Source organism: Nanorana parkeri, unplaced genomic scaffold (assembly GCF_000935625.1).
Source record: "Nanorana parkeri isolate BGI_ZX_2015 unplaced genomic scaffold, ASM93562v1 scaffold501, whole genome shotgun sequence".
Lineage (NCBI taxonomy): Eukaryota > Metazoa > Chordata > Amphibia > Anura > Dicroglossidae > Nanorana > Nanorana parkeri.
In genome coordinates this window covers 217289-239443 of record NW_017306769.1, presented here as the reverse complement: position 1 = coordinate 239443, position 22155 = coordinate 217289, and the positions used below count along the sequence as shown (strand labels likewise).

Below are 22155 nucleotides of genomic sequence, written 5' to 3'. Positions count from 1 at the left end.
AACTGATCAGGAGTTCTGACTTTCCTTTGGCTACAAACCTGCTCTAAATCAGGAACGGAATGTATAGAGACTGACAGCCAGTTGGCATTTCCCAGGAAGTTACAGGTTTTAAGGCTGCCTAGATATACATGAGGCCATTATTTCTACTTGCTTTTGCAGGTACATACTCCAGGGCTGTAATCTTTATTTCCCCCATTAGTTTGTAAATGAATGACCTGGAACATGTGCAGGTCATGGATTCACCAAGTATTTTAGGAAAAGAAGCATGACAGCCCCAGAGCAGGAGGCATCAATGACAGCTTCCAGTGCATTGCCCTGACAACCTTCACTCATGTTATATGTCAGTAGTATGTGAAATGACAGTTACTATATTAGCAACCTCATAACCAACGTATATACATTGTCAGATAACATAATATGCTTATTTACACTACTAAATAAACTTGACTAAATACAACCTAAAAGCTTTATAATCAACATAAATAACTTTTAGTAAAAGTAAACCAGAAAAAAAAAAACAATTCTCAAAAGGATTGTTACAATTGAAAAAGATCAGAAAATATTCTGAACAAGTTTACAAAAGTCATATTTTTGTATAACAGGTTACACAAAACAAAGAATGTTTCAGAAAAACACAACTATTGCGAAGTAAAAAGTAAAAACGGAGGACATGACTATATTGTAAAGGCTCCAATGCCGTCCGGCTTCTCTAACCAATTTCCAAACCCCTGCATTTTTAAATAGGACTTCAGTAGGGCTTTGGCCTCTTGGTATTGTAAAGCAAGTGTCTAAAGGACAGAAAAATAAAAACACACATGTGGTTATTTGCAGAATGTATAATTTAATGCAGAATATACATTTCTCTACAGTTACAGAACCATTTTGAGGGTCCTAAAATAATAGCAAACTCCGTTCCATAGAAAAAAAATAGAACCCTCCCCCCAAAAAAGAAAAAAACAAAAGCAAACAAACTTTATCTCTCTTATCTCAATCATGTGAAGCAGATGAGGAAGGAGTTTCAAAAGGTGGAAAGGTGCAGATCATGGTGAGCTGATCCTACAGAGCATCCACTAGAGCAGTGGTTCTCAGCCTGTGTAACCTCAGGACCCACATTTATCCTTGGTTATTAAGTCGTGACCCAAGTTGCACTGCAATGGAACGCACGGCATTAGGGAAACGCGCGTTCCGGTGCGGGCGTACGAACTGTGGGTGGGAGGTGCGTTTAGGGTACCATTCAAATGATTGACAAACGCAACGCACCTCCCTCACCAGAATGTATGGTAGGTGCAATTGCGTGGTACAGTGCGTTAATTGCACAGTACTATGTGATTAATGCACTGTACTAGAGTGAACGGGCTCTCAAAAAAAAAAAAGGACACACATACACACTACAAAAGATTTAAGGTCCACCCAGTCTCCCTACCTTACAAGAACTGGAGTGGATCATCAGCCTGGGGTCCAGCGTGGGCTGCTGTACTGTGATGGAGCTACATCCATATGTGAAATGCTTGTACAGCTCTCTTGAGCGCCCTGTAGGAGGTGCCGGGAGCCAGAATTTGATGTCACCATGGCACCTCTACAGGACACGTGAGGGAGATGTAAGCAATGCACGTATGGATGGAGCTCCATCATAGGAAAGTGGAAGGTGACTCACTGAAAACGGGGTTGCGACCCACTTTTGGGTCGCGACCCACCAGTTGGCAACCAAGGCGCTAGAGGGACCCTGTACCCTGACTCACACCTATCCAGTTTGTAGTTGAACCACATCCGGCATACCCCACCTGTGACAAGTCCTGGAACAAGTATGAGTGTATGGGGGGGAAAAAAGTATGTAGCTCTAAACTACAGGATTGATGGGCTACTTTGTTTTTTTTTTCTATCTCATTTACTGCTTTGGACTGCAGAACCCATATTTAAGAAGCACTTACTCCGCATCACCTTTGAGGGGCAGTGTCAGCACACCCTAGTACATATGAGGAATACAGGAGCATTGGCACATGTGCGATACAATATTCACCACAACGATTAACTGGCACAAATTAGGACAGAAGCAGGTGTAGAAAGAATTGTTTGGCAGATTACTAGTCTTTCTCCCAATCTTCATATTGCCCATACAGAACCATGCTGTAATGCACAGTGTTCAGTAACAGGACTGGTACCTCTTCTCCCTTACATGTTACATACTTCGGGAGACATATGTCCACTCCAATAATCCCAAGTTGCTTGGAATTGCTTATAAACGCTAGAATTTAAAGGTTATATTTGTAGCAGTGAACAAAGTTTTCAACAGTATGCCTTCTGCACGTTTCAAATGGGTCAGTGAGGCAACCCATCAAAATGATGAGCGAACAGGAATGTGGAGGGGCGAGGGGAACCAGGCAAATAGAACAGCCCTGCTTTTAGACCTAGCAGGATGTACCAAAAGCTGCTGCTGAGGTGTCTGTACCTTTCCGGAAGTTTTATGGTTTTCTTAAAGTGACGGCCTTTATATGCTTTCTCCAAATTCTCAGCCCGTGAGCACTCCGCAACAATATATATTAAATATCTTACAAACTTCCACTTTCTTTTTTTAATTTTTAACTGGCTTCCATTTTTTATTCAGCATGACTCCTTCTATTGTCCATAGATATCCATAGCTAGAGACAACAGTTGGATGTTTAAATGAATAACCTAGTTACTATGGTTGTACAATATTTCAGGTCTTCTGTAGCCGTTTTTAAGCACACAGGGTTGCAGCAAAGCACAGGACTCCAGGACTACCCGTGTACTCCACTAGGTGAAGCACACACCTGGGCAAAGCAGTAGGCACTGAGTGTGTCTAATGAAATGCGTAAATATTCCAGCGTGAAGCAGCCATTTGCACACATCATCTTGATTAAAAAGAGATTGCACCAGTATTATGTATGAGCAACGAATATACTTGCTCATATTCTTTCAAATGAGATTGTGCTGAACAGGGACTAAACCAGTTTGTCCCACACAGAGAATGCCGAGATGCATCAGTCTAGAGTGAAACTGAACATACGGGACTTCTTCAAAAGAGGCCACCATTTAGCCAATAACCTTCACGCAAAAGTTAACAGTGGGAAAGGTCTGAACATGGGAAGAAGACCCTGTACAGAGCAGTGTCTAAGAATGAGCAAAGAACTCCAAAAGATGAGAGGGTTTCAGCACTGACTGATGGAGATTCAGGAACCAACCAAAGCTCTGCATGGTTTGTATTGTCTGAGATGGGGAGATTTTGGCAGAATTGACAGCAGGAAGCAAGGGCAAGGTAGGGAGTCCTTGGTTTACAACGCTCAGGACCCAGGCATCTGGGAGGTTCCACATCCAGGAAGCCATGAAGGCTGTCAGACACCTTCACACTAATGAACATGGGTGTGCCTCTTCATTGTGAAGAGGGCTTGATTTTGCAGGCTCACAGGGCCAGAACTTACGACAGTCTAATAGCCTGGCCTGAGCTTGGAATCTGAGCCATGGGAGGGACAAAAAGAACTTTCCTTAAAGGAGTGAGCAGAGGATTTTGCTATTGGAGGCCTGGGTTAATTATTCAGCTATAAAAAAGGTGCTTTTGCCACCCTTGACTTCATTGATGCAAGTAGCCAAGGACTGGCCAAAAACAATTTTTCAGTGTGATCCCTGTCACCATATGACATTGGCTGTAAAAATAACTGTACAGAGCAGGTTTTACAGGTTTGGACAGTGTCAAAGAACCCAGACTAGTGACCTTGGCCAAGGTCCACCCAGGTGGCTCTAACCTTAAACATGTCCACCAGGAAAGAAATGCTGTCCATTAGCTTAGGAGAGATGTCAGGAGACAGGTACTTTGCCTCGGCTGAATTCACCAAACTGAATTCAAAACCCATTGGTTTCAGAATGAACTACTTGTGCTCTATGATGTGTGATCAAGCAAAGGACGCCACCACGAGACTCCGCACTCTCATACATTGGTGAATCGTCCAGCACTTGCATGCACGCAGTGGTCATATCTAAACTTGTAGTTTCCATAGCTTTTCCTACAGAAAGGAACATCTAGGCCTTCCAAGTATTCCATGTGAAGCGAGGATTTCTGTAGTTTCAGGAATCACCTGAATTACTCCAGAGTCCGAATGGTGATGGATGGTGGCATTCCACTTACAAACAAGACTTTCACAATAGGTGCAGTCTTTCGGGTATCCCAATATTGGTAACCCCTCGACCTCAAGGCAGCTAACACTGGCGCCAACGTTTTGGTGAACACCCTCGAAGCGGCAGTTAGGCCGAAAGGCAAGGCTGCAAATTGGTAGGTCTCTCCTGTACCGCAAAGGGGAAGAACTGCTGATAAATAGGTATATGAAGATATGCAGCCTATATGTCCATGGCTGCCAGAAAATCCCTCAAAGTAGGGATGCCACTAACAACTGGATCGGATTTTTACATAAACGTTCCAGGCCTTGAGATCCACAACTGGACGAATTTCATCCTTATTGAGCACCATAAAGAGATTTGAATAAAAACCCTGAAATCTTTCTGCTGTAGGTACTAGGATCACTAGTTCCATTTGCAAGTTCCCTAACCTATGCAGAAAATGACACAGGTTGAAAAACCTCTGCAAGAGGGGCTGCAAGAAAGAAGATCATGTGCACCAAGGCTACTAATTTGCAAACCCATTTGTCCGACACATAGGCTAGCCAATAGTTCGCAAATGCCAGAAGTTGTCTGCCCCGCTATGGGCTGGACAGATGGGAGCAAAATTTAACGCAGAAGAAGCGAGCTCGGACTGCCAGGATCGCTTGCCCCCTGAGGATGAAAAGGGTTTAGAGGACTTAAATTCCCTATTGGAATGTGCGTGTGAATAAAATAAGTAATTATGGGCTGAATAGTTAGGTCCAGATTTGCAACGGCAAACCTTGGCTTTCTTGAGGTGATGTAAGGTGTTCTTTGTGGTTCTTGTTTAGATTATCTAATGAGGCGCTGAACAATCCTTGTGACACATTAGAACAGTGGTAGGCAAACGCCAGCTATGGTGAAACTACAAGTCCCATCATGCATCAGGCTCTAAGAGTCATGCCAGTGGCTGTTAAGAGTCTTGAAACGTCTCATGGGATTTGTAGTTTGCTTACCCCTGCTCTGGAGTATTCCACTTTGCCTCCTTTTCCCAGATGCTTCATAAAAGGTTATTTAGGTAGATGAACGGTGGAGGGGCAAGAACAGCACAGACAGTATTCAGACACTGCCAGAAGATGGGAAAGGAAAACTGCTGGAAGTATTTAAAAAAAACAAAAAACTTTTATTTCCAGAATACTTTGGAAGCAATTACTTTTTCTGAAAATTCGAATTGACTGGCTATTTCTAGCTTCAATACATTATGAATTACAGAGCCAAAACCAACATGCAGACTAGGTAAATGAGAGTGAAGTCAAAATTCCTGGATCTGCAGACTTGTTCTGGGTGAGAGACACAAAGTACCTAAGCCATCAATTCAGCATGCCAGGTAACTAGCATTTTCAGAAGGAGAGGTCAACTTTAGTTGAAGTATAGGAAGTTGCTGCTGAATTTGAAGATGTCATCCTCATTCCGGTTTCATCAGTTAACAAGTGACCAGCCTGGATGAGCATGTGAACCTTACGGCTGGCCAGACACTGAGGTTTTCCTTGTTCAGCCCTGCGGGGCTAAACTAGAAAAAAAGCCTCTCAGTTTCCAAGATAAACACCAACAGCATGAATGATGGAATAGCCCACCAGTCTTATGTATTCTGACAGTGGAGGGTGTGCCACTGTCAGAACACCTGAACAGTGACTCCAGCTAGGTATCATTTTAACCTATATTTTTGGACATTCACTGTATATTAAGGTTTATAAGATTATTTATGATTGTGAGATATTTATTTAAAATATTTTTACTTTTATATATCCCGAAAGGGGGATTACATTTCACTTAGTATAGCGCTACACATTCACTTTTTTCACAGTGACTCCAGCTAACTGGATTTTTTTGTAGTGGCTCATTCGACAATAGTTGATTGAAAAAAAGTTGATTCAAAAAAGTTGTCAAAAGTCGACAACAAAAAATGACTTTTTTTCCGAACAGAGGGGGGTTTCTGACAGGGCCACACACTGGTTGAATTTCAGCCAAGCAGAAATGGGCCAAAATGTGCCAAGCGTATAGCCAGCTTTAGTCCTGATAGCCGGATCAGTGACTCTTTCTTCCTATTCTAACAAGTTCATGCTTATTACAAATAAACAGCCATATCCAGTCCAATGAATGTTCGATATAATTAATAAAATCATTCTTTACCTTTGCCTCATGATATGTCAGGCCACAACGAATGTCCTCTCTTCTTGCTTTCTTTGCAAGCAAATTAAACCGGGTTAACATTGCAGCTTTGCAAAGACGACTTGCCATAGAGCGGCCGCTTTTAAATGGTGAACTACATAATAAGACAAGGTTAACAATGAAGAAGAGGTTTAAAGTAATCATAAAAAATGGTGTTTAAAACAAATTTCTGAAAGAAAGCATACCTTTCCGTTATCTTTCCCAGACAAGCATCCACTATTTCCAATGAAGGATCTCCTTGTGACCAGTTCAGAGAGAAGCAGTTCCCAGAGGCAGTCTGAATTGGGTGGGTTGCTGTGACAATGCTTATGTAGGGTTTGTTCACAAGATAAAACATTGGTAGTCTTGAAGTAAGTGAATCATCAATTCTTTGCTTCAGAGCAATCTCCAGTCCTCTCGTGTTGTTACAGTTTGCATCACCTGAAATAAAAAGCCATTTATTGAAGAGCCGTATTTAATTTAACAGCTTAAAGCCCATCACCAGTCAAAACTTTACATAGCACGGTCATGGGTTAGTCTTACGCAGGTTTTTATCATCATCTGTGCCCCTAATAGGTCCCATGCACACAACATATAAAATACTTCCAGATATGGTTGGAGGTCATTTCAAATGGCACCTGGAAGCATGTACTACTTTTCTAGGGCTGAATGCACATCTAGATGTTAAGCAGTATCTAGGTCAGGGGTGCCCCTTAGGTAGATCGTGATCTTCCAGTAGCTCTCAAAGCTGATGCTGGTAGATCAGGAAGGGTGTGAATGGTGGCCCCTTTATTCCATTTTGGTATATTTATTTAGCTGTGCACACATGATTACCTATTAGCCTGAGTTTGCTGAGCCAAGCTCCCTGACAACTTTCTGGTGGATACTGGTGGTTGAAATGCTATGTATTACATCAAAGAATATTCGTTTACACAGCCTGTTGCACTGCACTGTTTGCAAAATACAGCAAGGTAAACCAGGAGAGAGAGCAAGGAGACAGCCAGGAAAGAGAGAGAGAGGAGAGAGCAAGGAGAGACCGCCAAGAGAGACAGCCAGGAGAGAGAAAACGAGGAATGACAGCCAGGAGAGAGAGAGCGAGGAAAGACAGCAAGGAGAGAGAGGAGAGACAGTCAGGAGGATGAGCAAGGAGAGGACAGCCAGGAGAGAGAGAGAGCGAGGGAGGTTTTTTTTCTTCGTTGGTATATCTCATGTAGCTCGTCATTTGAAAAGTAGATCTTAACACAAAAAATTGTGGGCACCCCTGATCTAGGTGCATTCAGTCTGCGTTAACACAAACAAACTTCCTGCATCCTGGGACCATTTAGCCGGGTTTTATGTGGCTAAATGCAACTAAACCTATGTAAACGGCCTAAACCCAGCAAAATCTAAACACAGGAAAAAGTGATATAGGAGGCAAAGGCCCCATTCACACTTGCGAATGGGCCGGCGATCACACGAGTCTCAAACATTTCTCCAGTAGACTCATGCAATTTGCTGCAGAGAGGAGGTGCTCTCCTAGACAATAACAGCTGCCACCACCAGCAGATGTTTGCATGCAACTGCACAAGCTGCGAATACCTGCGGGCGACCACACCTAGGGGCAGACTGTTTGCATCTAAATGCGATCATTGCAGCCTCCATTTTCTGGATCTGATTCAGGTTGTATTGCTCGGCCACTACTTCTTTCAGAACCAGTGAATTTCTCTTTGTCATGGTCCACGTAAAGGCAAACCAGCTTATTTCACCATTTCCTGGTGGCCTTGACAGGCCATCGTCCAGGCTTATGGTCTTATTCACACCAATTACAGTGTGTTCAAGGGTGGTTAGCTGCCGGGACACACTGTATCTCATAGTAAACGCCCCCAGCCCCTGCGTTCTGCGCCCGCAGTATGATCGCCCGCACCAGAACGTTTTTATGCAGCATTTTTTGCTGTTGCACTGGACCAGAACGCAGGCATTGATGTAATTTGTGTGAACAAGCCTATAAAGGAAGGGGGTTCCATATTTTCCTGTCAAGACATACACTACTAGATCTGCGAGTGCCACTTCAGCATCAGGCTTCTCTTTCCTAGATTTGAAGTTCTACTAGGTGGATGCTTCCAACAAAGGTTCCTTCAGACAGCTGTTTGTGTTGCAGGCCATCCCCAGTTTTTTTTGGGGGGGGGGGGGGAGGCTATTCCTGTTTTCTGTGTTACCCACCTCTCTGTTGGGCTGCTTTTTATATATTCTATAGGGTAGAGACCTATTGTGTTCCACAACGGATGAGAAAGATAATAGGATTTTTGAACTTAAAGTAAAGACGTTTTCTATAAACCCATTGAGTAACAGTTCCTATCCCTTCTGTTTTTAAAAAAAGGAACTCAGTACTGCTTTGCTACAAAACCGAGGCATACAGGTAGAAGAAGGGGTCATCTTGGGCTGGCCTACATTTTTTGGTTTGCCAGTGTGCAATCTTTAAGTAAGCGGCATTATAACCCATAGGTTAAAGACTTTGTGGCCCCCAATAGACAAAAATAACGAATATATAAACAGATAAACAATTTGTAAAACACAAAACACACAGAAAATGGCAGGGTGGATTAACTCTCCTCACGCTAATTGCACACAAGTGCTTGAATAAGACATGCAGTCAGGCTCTGATGACTTTCTGAAAATGCTAGTTGTCTGGCATTCAGTGTCCTGGAAAAAGTATGCAGATAACTTCTGATTTGCCTAACTGTTCCAGGTCTATTACTATTTTGACAGGCTTGCTTTAAATTGGTCCAGTATAAAGCCATGCACTGCTACCCTAACACAGAAATATTATTGTGTATCCAGACACACATTACCACAAATCTGCGGGGGACTTAGTCCATAGAAAATCTCTTTGTGAAAACACACACGAATGTAAAGCAGTTTTTGCCTTAAAGAACTCCAGCCTTAGCCATTTCTGTCCTATCCGATTCGGCCTCTGGTGAATAACAAATATTGCTCTGTAATTTTGTTCCTTTCCCTTCCCAACTGCATGTCTCCAAAGTTTAATTAAAGAGCATTGCAGCAGGCACATTTCCTGTCTGCAGATGCCCAGTCTCCCACAAGAACCACTAACTTTATTAGATTGTTTCTGACATGCTCCCTGGGCTTCAGCAGGTGTCTATTACAGCTGTTGTCTTATGTGGTACATACAACTTCTATAGAGCCAGTTTCATCTGTATGAGAAAGTTACTGCAGAGCCCGCCTCCTGTACCCACTGAATCCTACCTAGGACTCTGGAACTGCAGGTTAACACATTGTGTGAATGCAGTGTTTCTCAGTAGGACTGAATGATGTGTTCTCCTTATTGAACTGGTGATAATGTGTGCTGTATTATCCACTTATACAGATGCAGTAAAGAGGATGGAAAGAGAGCTCAGACGAGTTTCCTATGCTGTGCAGTGTGATCGGGACTTGACACACAGCATCTGGTTTACTGTCTTGTACTGTTCACATTTAGGCCTCCTTCTGGGCGATCTTGGATGGAATGTTTACTGCGTTCAGAGGCAGCTAAATGCCACCTCTGGACACAGATGCATTCTGTACTATGGTTGCATATAAACTGGATGATTAGCACCAAACAGTTTCTGTTCGGCCACTAACTCCACATGAATGCCGCCCCTGGACACAAAATATCTATGTCCAGGATCGGTCAAAGACTCTATTAGCGTGTAACCGTTCTGATGAGCAATTACATGCCAACAGCGGCAGCATTGGTGACCGATACAAATCTGACACCTGCTGCCTGTGCTGGTTTGCATACCCTGTGTGCATGCAGTGTTTAGTTCCGCCAGCAAAAGCAAACATTTTTACAGGCGTGTGGCTGTGTGAATGAGGCCTTATGTAAAGCTTTCTGTATTATTCGAGATGAGCATAATGTCAGCTAAATATTAATTACTCTCGAGTGGGCGTTACTGCACCAGTGAAAAAAACCCAATGATGGTAAAATGACTTCCTCTCATGTTTGAGGTAGAAAAAAGTCAGATAAATAGTAACAGAAGGGAAGAAATCTGCACAACACAAAGGGTTAAATAAATACAGACTGCTACAGGAGTTCTACTTTAAAAAGTACAATGCCACCACTACTACAGGATCAGCGTAACCATTCAGTGCATAAGGAATATTTGCTATAACTAAATAATCAGGATGGAAAAATTTAGGTGTTATTATTTTGTGAGGTGTCTATGAGGCTGAGCCACTAGCCAGCTGCTCTGAGAAGTTATAATTGCAGAAAGGTGCTTATTATTATGGTTTCCAATTTTTGGAGACCCATATTAAATATTTCCCCCAAGTAGATAAAGACAAAATAAAGTCATTACTATAACTATTTACAATAAATGTAAATACATCATTATTAATACAAAAAATTATATGCCTCAAATATAAAAAACATGTACATTAAAAAGATTAAAAAAAAAAGGCAACTAGAACATTGAAGTACGTAAATATGAACCCTTTTACCGTCCGAAGATTGGTAACCGTGTTCGGCAAATCTTGCGATTTGCATACCTTTGGCAGTGAAACAGCTCTAAAATATGTATTTGAAATGTAGCGAATGGATAGCCAGTCAGCAGTGAGATGCCTGTCGCAATCAGGCAAGTAAAACTCATGGCTAGAAGCAAAGACCCCAAGATGTCCGTTATTAATTTACTATCCACAAAAGTCTACTCTACTGCCTGCTGTCATCTTCCACATTGCTCCACTGCAAATACTGTCCACTTTAATGCCCTCCACACTCCTCCCAGTCACATATCCTCTGCACTCCTCCCCTGCACATACTGTCCTTTGTCAAGTCCCCCTTACTTATCCCCTGCACATAATGCCTGCTGTCCTATGCTCTACACCATCTGCCTGCTGTCATACCCTGCGCACTCCACCACTGAACATACTGGCTGCAATTATATGCTTTTTACTCCTCTCCTTCAAATAATGGCCATGAAGACTTACCTTAGAATAGTGTTAATATCCCCAACATTGCCTGTTCTGGTATGGGCATGCTTTTGCTAGTTTACAGTTTAATGATTATTCACTTATGAGTAAATTTAGAATAAAATAGCTCTGCTGTTCTTCATTTCAAACTACACAAATGATAACTACAAAGCAATGTTCTGGCATCAGCTCACCCACAATAATGCTGTAAATGTACACTGGTTGTATGAAAATGCTCAGCAATGCTCCTTGAACTCCCAAGACTTCACATTTGGTCAGCTTATCAGTGGCAGACATACTGCTTATGTGATTAGTAAAGTCCTGTGGATGGTAAACAACTGGGTAATATTTGCCTTCCACTGAAATATGAAGACTCAGCTGGTCATTTGTTTCATGTGCAGAAAGAGAAAGCGGGCTTAGACGTCTAGAAAAAAAATAAAATAAAAATGTTATATTGAAATAATGGCTTAAAAATCATTAATGCAGGATTAATCTGACCTGCAAATTAAAATGTGATGCTAAGCAAGGTTACCAGAAATACCATCAAGACAGAAGGATGTAAAAAGTGCGGCAAGACACAACTGCAAGAATTTGGCAAGTATGCACCTGGGGTGGGGGAGGGGATTCGGTCACTTTTTCTGTGCATGCACGGTAAAATTCCGTATACACCTTTGAACAGACTACAGGGGTGTGGAAATTAAAAAAAAAAAAAAAACTTGTCCAAGGGCTAAAGCGGGGGCCAAATCTACTTGTCCTTCATGACAATCTACTTGTCCCAATACAAAAAAATTGTTTTAATCAAAACTAAGGATGCACCAATACCGTTTTTTTCGGTATCAAGTAAGAGTACCGATTTTTTGCTTTCGGATCTCGCCGACACTGAATAATAATACCGGTGCTTCCGCTGGCATGGAGCAGGCTTCCCTGGTAATCAGGAAGCCGGCCAGCAGGTAATGACATCCCGCCCAGGTTCCTGATTGCCACGGAAGCCGGCTCCATGTTGTTTGGCCTGCTTGATTGTGATTGGCCGGGAAACCTGCTTCCTGGTCAATCAAGAAGCCGGGTGGCGATTAATGACCTGATTGACCGGGAAACTGGCTCGATGCTGATTGGCTGGAAAGTCGGCTTCCCGGCTAATCAGAAAACCAGGAGGCGGGTCATTACTTGCCGCACGGCTTCCTGATTGGACGGGAAGCTGGCTCCATGTTCCCCTACGACACTACGAGTCAGAGGTAATTTTCATCTGGCCGTAAGTTCCAATATCGGGGAAGGTATCGGAGCATTTGGGTGAGTACGAGTACTCGCCCAAATACTCTGTATCGGCACTGGTACTAGTATCGGTGCACCCCTAATCAAAACATATTTGACTGTGCTAAATAGCGCTTCTCACTGGTCAGTGCAGTCATCTGACCACGTTGACCAATGCGTGCTTGCAATTTGCGAGCAAAATTCAAAAAGCATAGTGGAGTACTGCGCTGGACAGCAGTACGGGGGACAGATAGTACACCCATACTGGCGGAGGGGAGGGATTGCTCCCCAAAAGGTAAGTATAGGCAGGGGAGTGACGGGGCCAGATTTCATCGTGTAATTTAAATTTTTCCATATTACCTGGGAAAATGAACTTACGCTTTAATGCAGAGAATTCTGGCTACCACCATGGAATGGCAGCTGCAATCTCAAAGCACATGAAGAATGTACTACGCATGCGTTTATTTGCATGCAGATGGCGGGAGCAGCAGGGTTTCATTTTTATTTTTTAAATCTTTATATATTTTATTATTTTTTTTAACTTTTTCAATTTTCTTAAAATTTACTTTTTCCACTTCCTATTACATAGATTAAAATTCGGGGGTGCGGGCAGAAACGATCGCCGCTGCTCAAATTGATACAAGTGGTCTGATCAGACCACTTGTAGTAAACAAGCGGCGGCTCCACAATGTACATTCAGCTCTGCTTGTCCGGAGCCGGGCTAAATGTACATAAAAACTACTCGCCCGCGATAGGAATTCCACACCCCCTGGTCAATCATATGGGCTAAGTCAAAATTTTAAGAAGCTAGTGCTTGTTAATTGTGCCTGTGAGGGTTAAAGATTCCTCGTAATGTGGTTTGTCATGTTACTCTTCCTGTCTTAGTCATGCCTGCGATTAATAATGAGACTAATAATATAACTTATTTACTGTCTATACACATATTTATTATTATACAGGATTTATTTAGCTCTAACAGTTTGAACAACACATTATTTTGTTTTAGATAGGGATGCACCGATACCAATACTAGAATTGGTATTACTATTAATACTAGTATCGTGCCAATACCGAGTATTCCTACTCGCTCAAATACTTACCCCCGATACCAGAACTTGATTGGTCAGGAAGCCAGGCTGCCTACCAATAAGTGAAGCAGGATTCCTAGCCAATCAGAAAACAAGACAGCACAACATGACCTGAAGAAGAGAGGGGATGAGGAGAAATCCCTGTGGGGGGCAGTGACTGACAGTCACTACTTTCTGCTAGTAACAGAAACCAAGAGTTCACTGATCAACGGTCATGTGACTGGTCAGCTCTCAGTCTTAGGTCTCCTTCACACATAGGCGTATTGCATATGCGCGATTAGCGGTAAAAATGTTGCGCGACCGTCGCGCGTTTCCGGAGGCTACTTGGCTGTAGCCCAATGGAAACGCGCAACAAAACGGCCCAAAGTAGGACCTGTACCTTTTCAGGCATGGGCCGTTTTGTAACGCATTAGGGAAATACGCCAAGGTGGGAACGAGACCATTGAATACAATGGGATTTATATTTTTGAGCATTTTGTAGAGCGTTCGTCGAGCGTAGAACGCGCTACAAAACGTTCAGGTGTGAATGAGGGCTTATAGCTGGTGTGGGAGAGCTGCAATGTCCCATGCCAGCTCTAGGTATTGGGAAGAGAATGTTTTACTCTTCCCATACTTCTCCAAAGAGCAGAAGGCATATATCTGGCCCAACAAATAAAAGGTCAAAGCTGGGTATCACCGCCACGACTGGAGATCTGGAAGCTGCAACATGAGCCCTAGTGGCTCTACAGCAACTGAAGGAATCTTGCTAAAAGAAAAAGCACCTCATTATAATATAACAAAAGTAAGTAAGGGTTTGCTTCTCTCAGAGCAGAGTTGTCTGTTCTCCTAGAACACTAAAAAAAGAAAAAATATATTAGGCTTTCCCAACAGCATTTGTTAGCCTGTGTTGATCTCCTGAAGGTAGCAGAATAACCCAATGTTCCTGAATTACAATTCTGTGTCCCTTAAAAGAGGAACTTCACCCTTATCTTTAAAATTTCAACAGTGTAGAAATGTTTAGTAATGGCAATCTACAAACATATACTTATAGATAATTGCAGCTTTTTTAGTCTTTGCATAGCATATTTTTTTTCCCTCCCCAATCTTCTCACAGTGGCCATTTTCACTAAGGGCAGATGAATCCATCTCCTGGTACTTCCTGGAACTCTGAGCACATGTGACTAGAACATGTGACAGTGCACATGGCCTCAAATGGAAACATTCTATCCCTGAGATCTCGCAAGATTTTGTAGTTTTATGGATGAGATTTCCCAGCAATACACTGCTGATGTAACTTTCCCAGGATGCATTTCTTAAGCCCAGATTACATCACTAATACCTACCAGCAAATACCAGTACCAGCAAATGAAAAACAGTAATTGTAATGAAGGTTCCTTAGGAGCTACACTGGGGTCATCAAGTCCTTACCTATTTAAATTAGCTTCCAATTACTACTTAACTTCTCTGCAAACACATGCAGGAGACACTGAGCTCTGTGTAAATTATGCAAAATAAAACATCCTAGGATCACCTTGCCTGTGTATGCATCGCAGGCAAGCATGTGATTGGTGGATGCATCTTATTTGGAAGAAGCACAGCTGAAGAAATATCAGGGAAGCCTACATTTCTGTAGCCTCTAAGCACCCATTCACAATATTGTGTTTTCTTTTTGTATATGCTTTCTGAAACTTCATGAATGACATATGTTGTATAAAATTATGCAGTGTATGCATCTCAGCATTCAGTCAGCTTGGAATGTTAAGCAACATCATTTTTCTATACAACAGTCTCATCAGAAATCCACACTTTTCTTAGGTAATACCCTTTATTGGCCAATTTTAGTTGTTTAATATGCAAGCTTTCTGGACCAATTTAATCCTTTATATAAAGCCAGAAAAGGGCATATAAGGGGCCCCCGAAAGCCAGCATCTTTAATTTAAGTAAGGAAATAAAAGTGCATCACCTAAACTCCAAACTTTCTGCTTGAATTGATGGCTAATGCGGTCCAAGATATCTTTCATGCAAAGCAAAATGAGTACTTACAGCTGGGAGATGGTTTGTGCAGATCCTTTTGGGAGCCGATTCATATACAAATAGAGATTTAAATTTTGTTTAAGTGAAAGAAGATCAGTCGCTGGTTGTCTGCTGAAGATGGATTTTTGCATCATAACAGTATTTCCACTATAAAAAAGCAGGAGTTGTTTATAGAAATACCTGAAAGGTAAAACGGATAAAGTTAAAAAGAAAACTAATGACACATTAGTACAAATGTTTTTAGCTGTGTAAGGTAACAAAGTAACTTGGATGCTGCCAGCAACTGTGTTGGTACTTGGAAACTGATTGGTAACTGTGCCGCCCCAATAGGGGCATAGAATATGAGATGCATAGCCTCAGTTAATATTAGCATTGTTATATAGGTTAGAATTTATATAGTGTGATTTGCCTAACTATTTTCTCATAGCTAAATTCATGTGTTATCCTATGCTGCCATCTAGTGGCCTTTTGTTGTAATGTACATGTTTTTCTGTGATTCTTTGTGATGTCTACGATGTATTTCCTCTCTGTATGTAGCCCCACCCTTCTTCCTGTGTGCAGTACTTCCTGTGTCATGGCCACAGTTGAAAGCCACATGTAACAAGGACACACAGGTAATCTGCACAGTACGGAGGAAAGGCATCATTTTCTGACCGCACAATACTATAACCGTTCAACTGCTGTTCCTATCATCTGCTGTAACCTGATGTTAAAGAATAAACACCTCTTTTGAATGAATCGGTATTGACGAGTTCAGCTATCTGACGAGGATTGTCCGCAGTGAGTATATCTGCTTATACAGGCCAGGCATAGAGGTCTCAGCAAGGGATATATTTCGCTATCACAACGATCGGAGTCAGAATAGTAACACATATAAAACAAACTGCATTGCGCCACACTTGACGCATAGATATTAATGTAACCTATACCCAGGGCTTGAAAAATCCACTCGTCCACTACGAGAGGACGGTGGAGCCCGACGAGCAGCTTCCCAGCCGGCCGTTGTAATTACACGGACGGCAGCTTTACAGTCAAGCGATCGGGCGTCTCTAGATAAAAAAAAAAAAAGAATACAAAAATGAAAGAATCATAAAAAAAATAAAGCATAAAAAAAAAATTAAAAAAGAAAAAAAACTTTTTTTTAAGTCCCCTCCCCCCACATACACACGCAGATATGAGTCGGGTGCGCCTACGTGCGAAAACTAAGGTTGCACCTATTGTGCCGCACATGTTACATATCACCGCAAACGTCTGAGTGAGAGCAATAATTTTAGAGCCATTAATCACTGATAACACTAAACTGATGAGCAGTAGAAGCATTTTAATCGTCGCCTTTGGGCGTTTTTTGCGATTTTGCGGGCGCACGCAATTTTAAGGCTTGACATGTTTGGTGTCTAATGACCCCGACTTTTATGTTTTACCAAAAATATGGATAAGAATAAATGTTTTATAACATAACGTAGGGAAACTTTTTTTTACATTTATGGTACTTTTTTCATTATACAGTAAAAAAAAAAATAACCCCACGTGGGGTCACAAAAGAAAGCCCTATCTGTCCCCCAAATTTTTTAACATAAATTGCAAGGCTATAGTCCGGTCATGCTGACTGGTGACATTTTTTACTGACTGGTGAGACATCGTCAAATTTTTCAAGCTCTGCCTATGCCACACATCTCATTTAACCATAGCAGCGTGACTAGTGACTGACCCTTCAGCTAGCCATTTTTTGCTCATTACCTAACTTATTACCTCCATAAGCACCAGTGAAGCTACAATATGTTCTCTTCTTTTCATCTCCCAACAGAGATTGTATACTTTAATCTTTGATATTACAAGGAAATGTCAATTTCTATCATTTTCACTTAACATAAAGGTGTTATGAGAGACATGTTCCACTTCAAGCCTTATTCACATGGTCGTTCTTGCCATATACTAGCTAGATCAACTGATTTCTGTGGCGAGTATGGCCAGGTGTTTCCGATTAGCTGCGGCCATTCAGTCTTCAGTTTTCTACATGTAACTGCACAGATGAGCTGCCCGGCATGCAAACAGTCTGTGCACAGGCCTGCTTCATCTTTTCCTAGCCACATGAAATCGCTCCTTGTAAACAGCAGGGGACCGTGTCGGCCTGTCTTTGATTTGTACAAGATTCCTGTCTGCACCTAACTGTGAATGACACAGAAATACGATGATTTGGGTGGTTTATGGCTATATGAATACAGCCTTAAAGCAGGGATGTCCAAACTCCGGCCCCCCAGCTGTGGTGGAACTACAAATCCCATGAAGCATCTCTCTCCAGGAGTCATGTCTGTGAGAATCTTGCAAAGCCTCATGGGATTCGTAGTTCCACCACAGCTGGAGGGCCACAGTTTGGACATCCATGCCTTAAAGTGTATGTCAAGTCATTTTTTTTGTTTTAGATGTGCTCACAAGGAACAATCTGACCAGAGGAGGGAGAACAGTGATCAGAGGCAACCTTATTAGTCTGCTGCTGCTTCTTCACTGTCCAATCAGTAAGTTGGGGATGGAGAGATTACACCACTCTATTCAGTAATAGTAAAAGAAAATCACTATCATCCTTCTGGCTGTTCTATTTGTCAGCACTTTGTAAATCAGTGCTTGTAAAGACTGAATGGACAGAAAGGCAATTCTTTTGGCAGGAAAAAATGTATCCTAATAAGCTGTTTTCTTGTTTTCAGTTTAAGATTACACTTTCAAAGCCTCCTTAAAGTGCATTTCCACTTTTGCATTCGATTAAGAGAAAACCCCACTGCGTGTTTGTTGTTATGTGTTCCTATTCATATAGCATACCTAAGAAACCTTCTTACCTTTTAGAGATTTCTTTGGTAAAGGGCCTTAGTGCAGATTCCAGTCTACTCTGAGTACTTTGAACGTGAAATGAAAGAGGAGGGACAGACAGCTTCCGCTCATTAACATACAATCATTCTAAGTCTTTAACCCTTTGTAAGGACAGTGTTCAAATTTAGTTTACAATTGATAATGAACTCTGCCAGCACATTACAGATGGGGTTAATCAGAGTTAACACAAAACTTCTCACAGCACCCTGTTTAACATAGGGGGAGGTAGGATTTTTTAGGCAGGTAAAAAAAAAAAAAAAAAAACACCCAAAAATGTAAGAAGCAATTTTTAAATATGCAATGTGAATGGGAACTTGTAACGCATATACGGTAGGTGTTATCCCAATATAACTGCAAAAGTAGAAATACACTTTAAGTGTCTTCCCTGTCTACACACTGCTTTCTTCACTTCTATACTTCAGGAAACTGTTAATCATTTATAGAAAACAAAATGCAACAGCATGTGAGGGTTTCACAATGCGACTGTAAAAGATGTATTTTACAAATTCTTTATAGAATATTTATAGAATCACAGGAAGATACAAAAATCAGTATCAGAAAAAAAAATCGGTACATTATGGTAACTTTTGTGAACACATAATGACCACAGCTTGATTTTACCTAAGTAATGAACGCCTCGCTGAGACAATAGCATGCGAGTCGTGAAGAATTCTTCCATCATTCAATGTGACCTGGCTATAGTTTAGGTCTCCTGTTCCTATTGCAACTACTTCCCATTGCTGGCCCTCTAAAAATAAAGGCAAAACATTACAGATGGAACAACCTACTGAAATGCATACACTTACATTATGAAAGAAAGGGAAATTAGCACACATATACAATCAGGTGAAAAAATAGGTACACTTCATGGAAATTGCTGACTTTTTCAACATACTGTATAATGAACAAGCAAACATTAGTTCGTCGTTTAAACAGTACATACAGACAAAGATGATATACTTTAATGGCACATAAATGTCATAATGATTTCATGATCTAAAGCAGGGGTAGCCAAACTCCGGCCCTCCAGCTGTGGTGAAACTACAAATCCCATGATGCATTTCTCTCCGGGAGTCATGTCTTTGGCTGTGAGAATCTTGCAATGCCTCATGGGATTTGTAGCTCCACCACAGCTGGAGGGCCGGAGGTTGGCTACCCCTGATCTCAAGTAACAAAAATAGATTAGTCGTATAGAAAAAGAAAGTACACTCCTTTCATTTACCACCTCAAATCCATGAATGTGCCGTGTTCCGGATTAAGTGTGTCAAAGAATAGAACCTCCTCAGGGAGTGTATGCACATAAACTCCACCTCATCCAATAGGGTTGTACATAATTAGCTGTGGTTAATTACAACACAAACTTGCCGGAGCTTAACATGAAATGACAAAAGTTATATATAATAAAAAAAATAAAATCAACACACAAACCCAATTGTTTGGATCATGTGTTATAATTTTGCTTTATGGCACAATAAAGAATGAATTTGGACATGACTGGTGTCATCTAATTTTCCTATTTAGGGTCGGGTGTTCTCTTTGCGTGGTGACATCATGCCAAGATCAATAGAGCTCATTAAGGCCCTCAGAAAGAAAGTTGTGGATGCCTATGTGCCTGGCAAGGAATTTAAAAGATTGACAAATGATTCGAAATTAATAATTTCACTGTAAAGAAAATAATCTAAAAGTGGCAGAGATTCCTGCTATTTGACCAGAAATGGCTGACCCAGCAAATTCAATGCAAGAGCTCACTGTTAAAAATAAAAAAAACTCCCCAAGAACCCTAAAATGTAATTATGTGGTGTTCAGGTGACTATTGCAACACCTAGGGTCAAGGTGCATGCATCTAAAATTAGAGAGAGATTGCACCAATTAAACTTGCATGACGTGTTTTGCTGTAAAAAAAGAACATTAGAGCACAATCGCAGTTGACACTGAATATACAGGCCTAACACTGTATAGAGCACTTCCTATTCATTTACAAACTGAGAAGACAATGTGGGAGAGAACTATGGAGTAAGTATATACTAACCTCCTCCCGTGACCCAAAGCTCAGTATATCACTGGCATACTGAGAGCGCCGCAGCCGGGACGGATCCCGACAACGCTGTCTGGATCCACCCACTTCCTGTTTATTCATAGTTGAGAAGGTAGCAAACATACTGTGGGACATTTATCAAGCAAACTAGCGACACAATTAGTCACAAATTAGGCTGCCTCTCCTTCGGCAAAGTCTTTGCGACAGGTTTACAGACCTTTGCGTCTGTATTCTTGGGCAGCTAAGTGCAAAAGTTTGAAAACTTCTGCAACAAATTTATTACTTAAAATGCAACACATTTTTACTCTAAATAGATGCACTTGTAAGAAGTGGTCAGGTTTAATCTGACGCAGTGCTATTTGAGAGCAACTGAAAGAGGTATTTTACTCGAGCAGTAACCTTAAAGGAGAACTATGAGGTGAGTTATTTCCACTCCTCCTCAGAGCCGACGTGTGACAAAGAAGCTGTCACAGGTCGGCTCTCTTGATCGGGAAGTGAGCGAACACATACAATCGCTCGCTCACTTCTCGATCATCTCCCTGCAGAATGCGGTGACTGTCAGTCACCGCTCCCCGCAGGGATTCCCCTCTGATCCTCCATCGCTGACTGGAGGAATGGACGGGGGAGCGACCATTCACAAAATGCTTTGTATTTTGGAACCATTCACAATTTACAAAGTGAGGAGGAGCAGATAGTGCAGCTTCTTGAAAGCCTCAAGTCTCCTGTCACAGCACTGCAAATATAGTGAAAACTATCAGCACCAATCAAACAATAAAAAACAAACTAAAGCTGCCCATACACCTTACAATTATCTGCAGATTTTCTATGGTCAGATGGAAAAGGTGCAACAGATTCCTCCATCTACACTTAACTGTGTGGATGGAGTAATCTCCACCCGGGCCAATCTGTTGCACTTTTTCCATCTGACCACAGAAAATCTGCAGATAATTGTAAGGTGTATGGGCACCTTAAGGGCAGTGATTCTGAAGGTGGCATACGCCTCATTAGTGTTAACGGTTTGTAATCCAACACATTTAAAAAAACAGGATTTTTGTCTTACCTGTAAATTTACTTCATTTATTTTATTTTTAAAGACATGACAGGACACGACACGGAGTTAATTATGAAAACCAAAAGGGTTATGCAGCTACTTTCATGTTATTGGACACTGGCAAATCAAAGCTGTCAAGATAGCCCCGTATAATCCCTCCCACTCAAAACATGCCTTCGTTTTGTAGCAAGGAGTACGAGTGTGGATCACAGAAAACAGCGGAAAGCGTCCTGTGATGTACTTCAATTAATACATTATACAGGCAAAAGAAAAAAATCCTTTTCTATTGATCATATATCACAGGACACAAAGTTAGTTCTGCAACCAATGGGACATTCAAGAGCAGTCCAACAGACTGTAAAACAAAAGACCTCTGCAAGGAATAACAGAAGGGGGACCATAGGTCAGAGGAATGCCTGAAGAACGTTGTGGCCAAAACTAGCATCTGCAGCGTTTTCAATGTCCACCTCGTCTTGTGTTACAAAGTGTTAAAAGTGACAGCCTTCAAGTTTGGAAAACCGAAACCTGATGCTCGAAGGCCCAAGAAATAACACTCCTAGTTGAGTGGGCCTTTACTGGAAGGGGGGGGGGGGGGGAATCACACCATGCACACCTGGAGTGGTGAG

General features: G+C 41.7%; 1 protein-coding gene across 1 annotated transcript in view; it reads right to left on the bottom strand.

Moving 5' to 3' along the window:
* Positions 1 to 674: 674 nt before the first annotated feature.
* Positions 675 to 22155, bottom strand: part of ADAD1 (adenosine deaminase domain containing 1) — a 38444-nt gene continuing 16963 nt past the window's right edge. The window contains exons 6-11 of the mRNA XM_018561124.1: positions 19065 to 19191; positions 15594 to 15764; positions 11430 to 11659; positions 6501 to 6735; positions 6277 to 6409; positions 675 to 788 (exon numbers count right to left, since the gene is read on the bottom strand). Coding sequence (XP_018416626.1) covers positions 675 to 788; positions 6277 to 6409; positions 6501 to 6735; positions 11430 to 11659; positions 15594 to 15764; positions 19065 to 19191 — 1010 coding nt within the window. The remainder of the gene's footprint in view (positions 789 to 6276; positions 6410 to 6500; positions 6736 to 11429; positions 11660 to 15593; positions 15765 to 19064; positions 19192 to 22155) is intronic.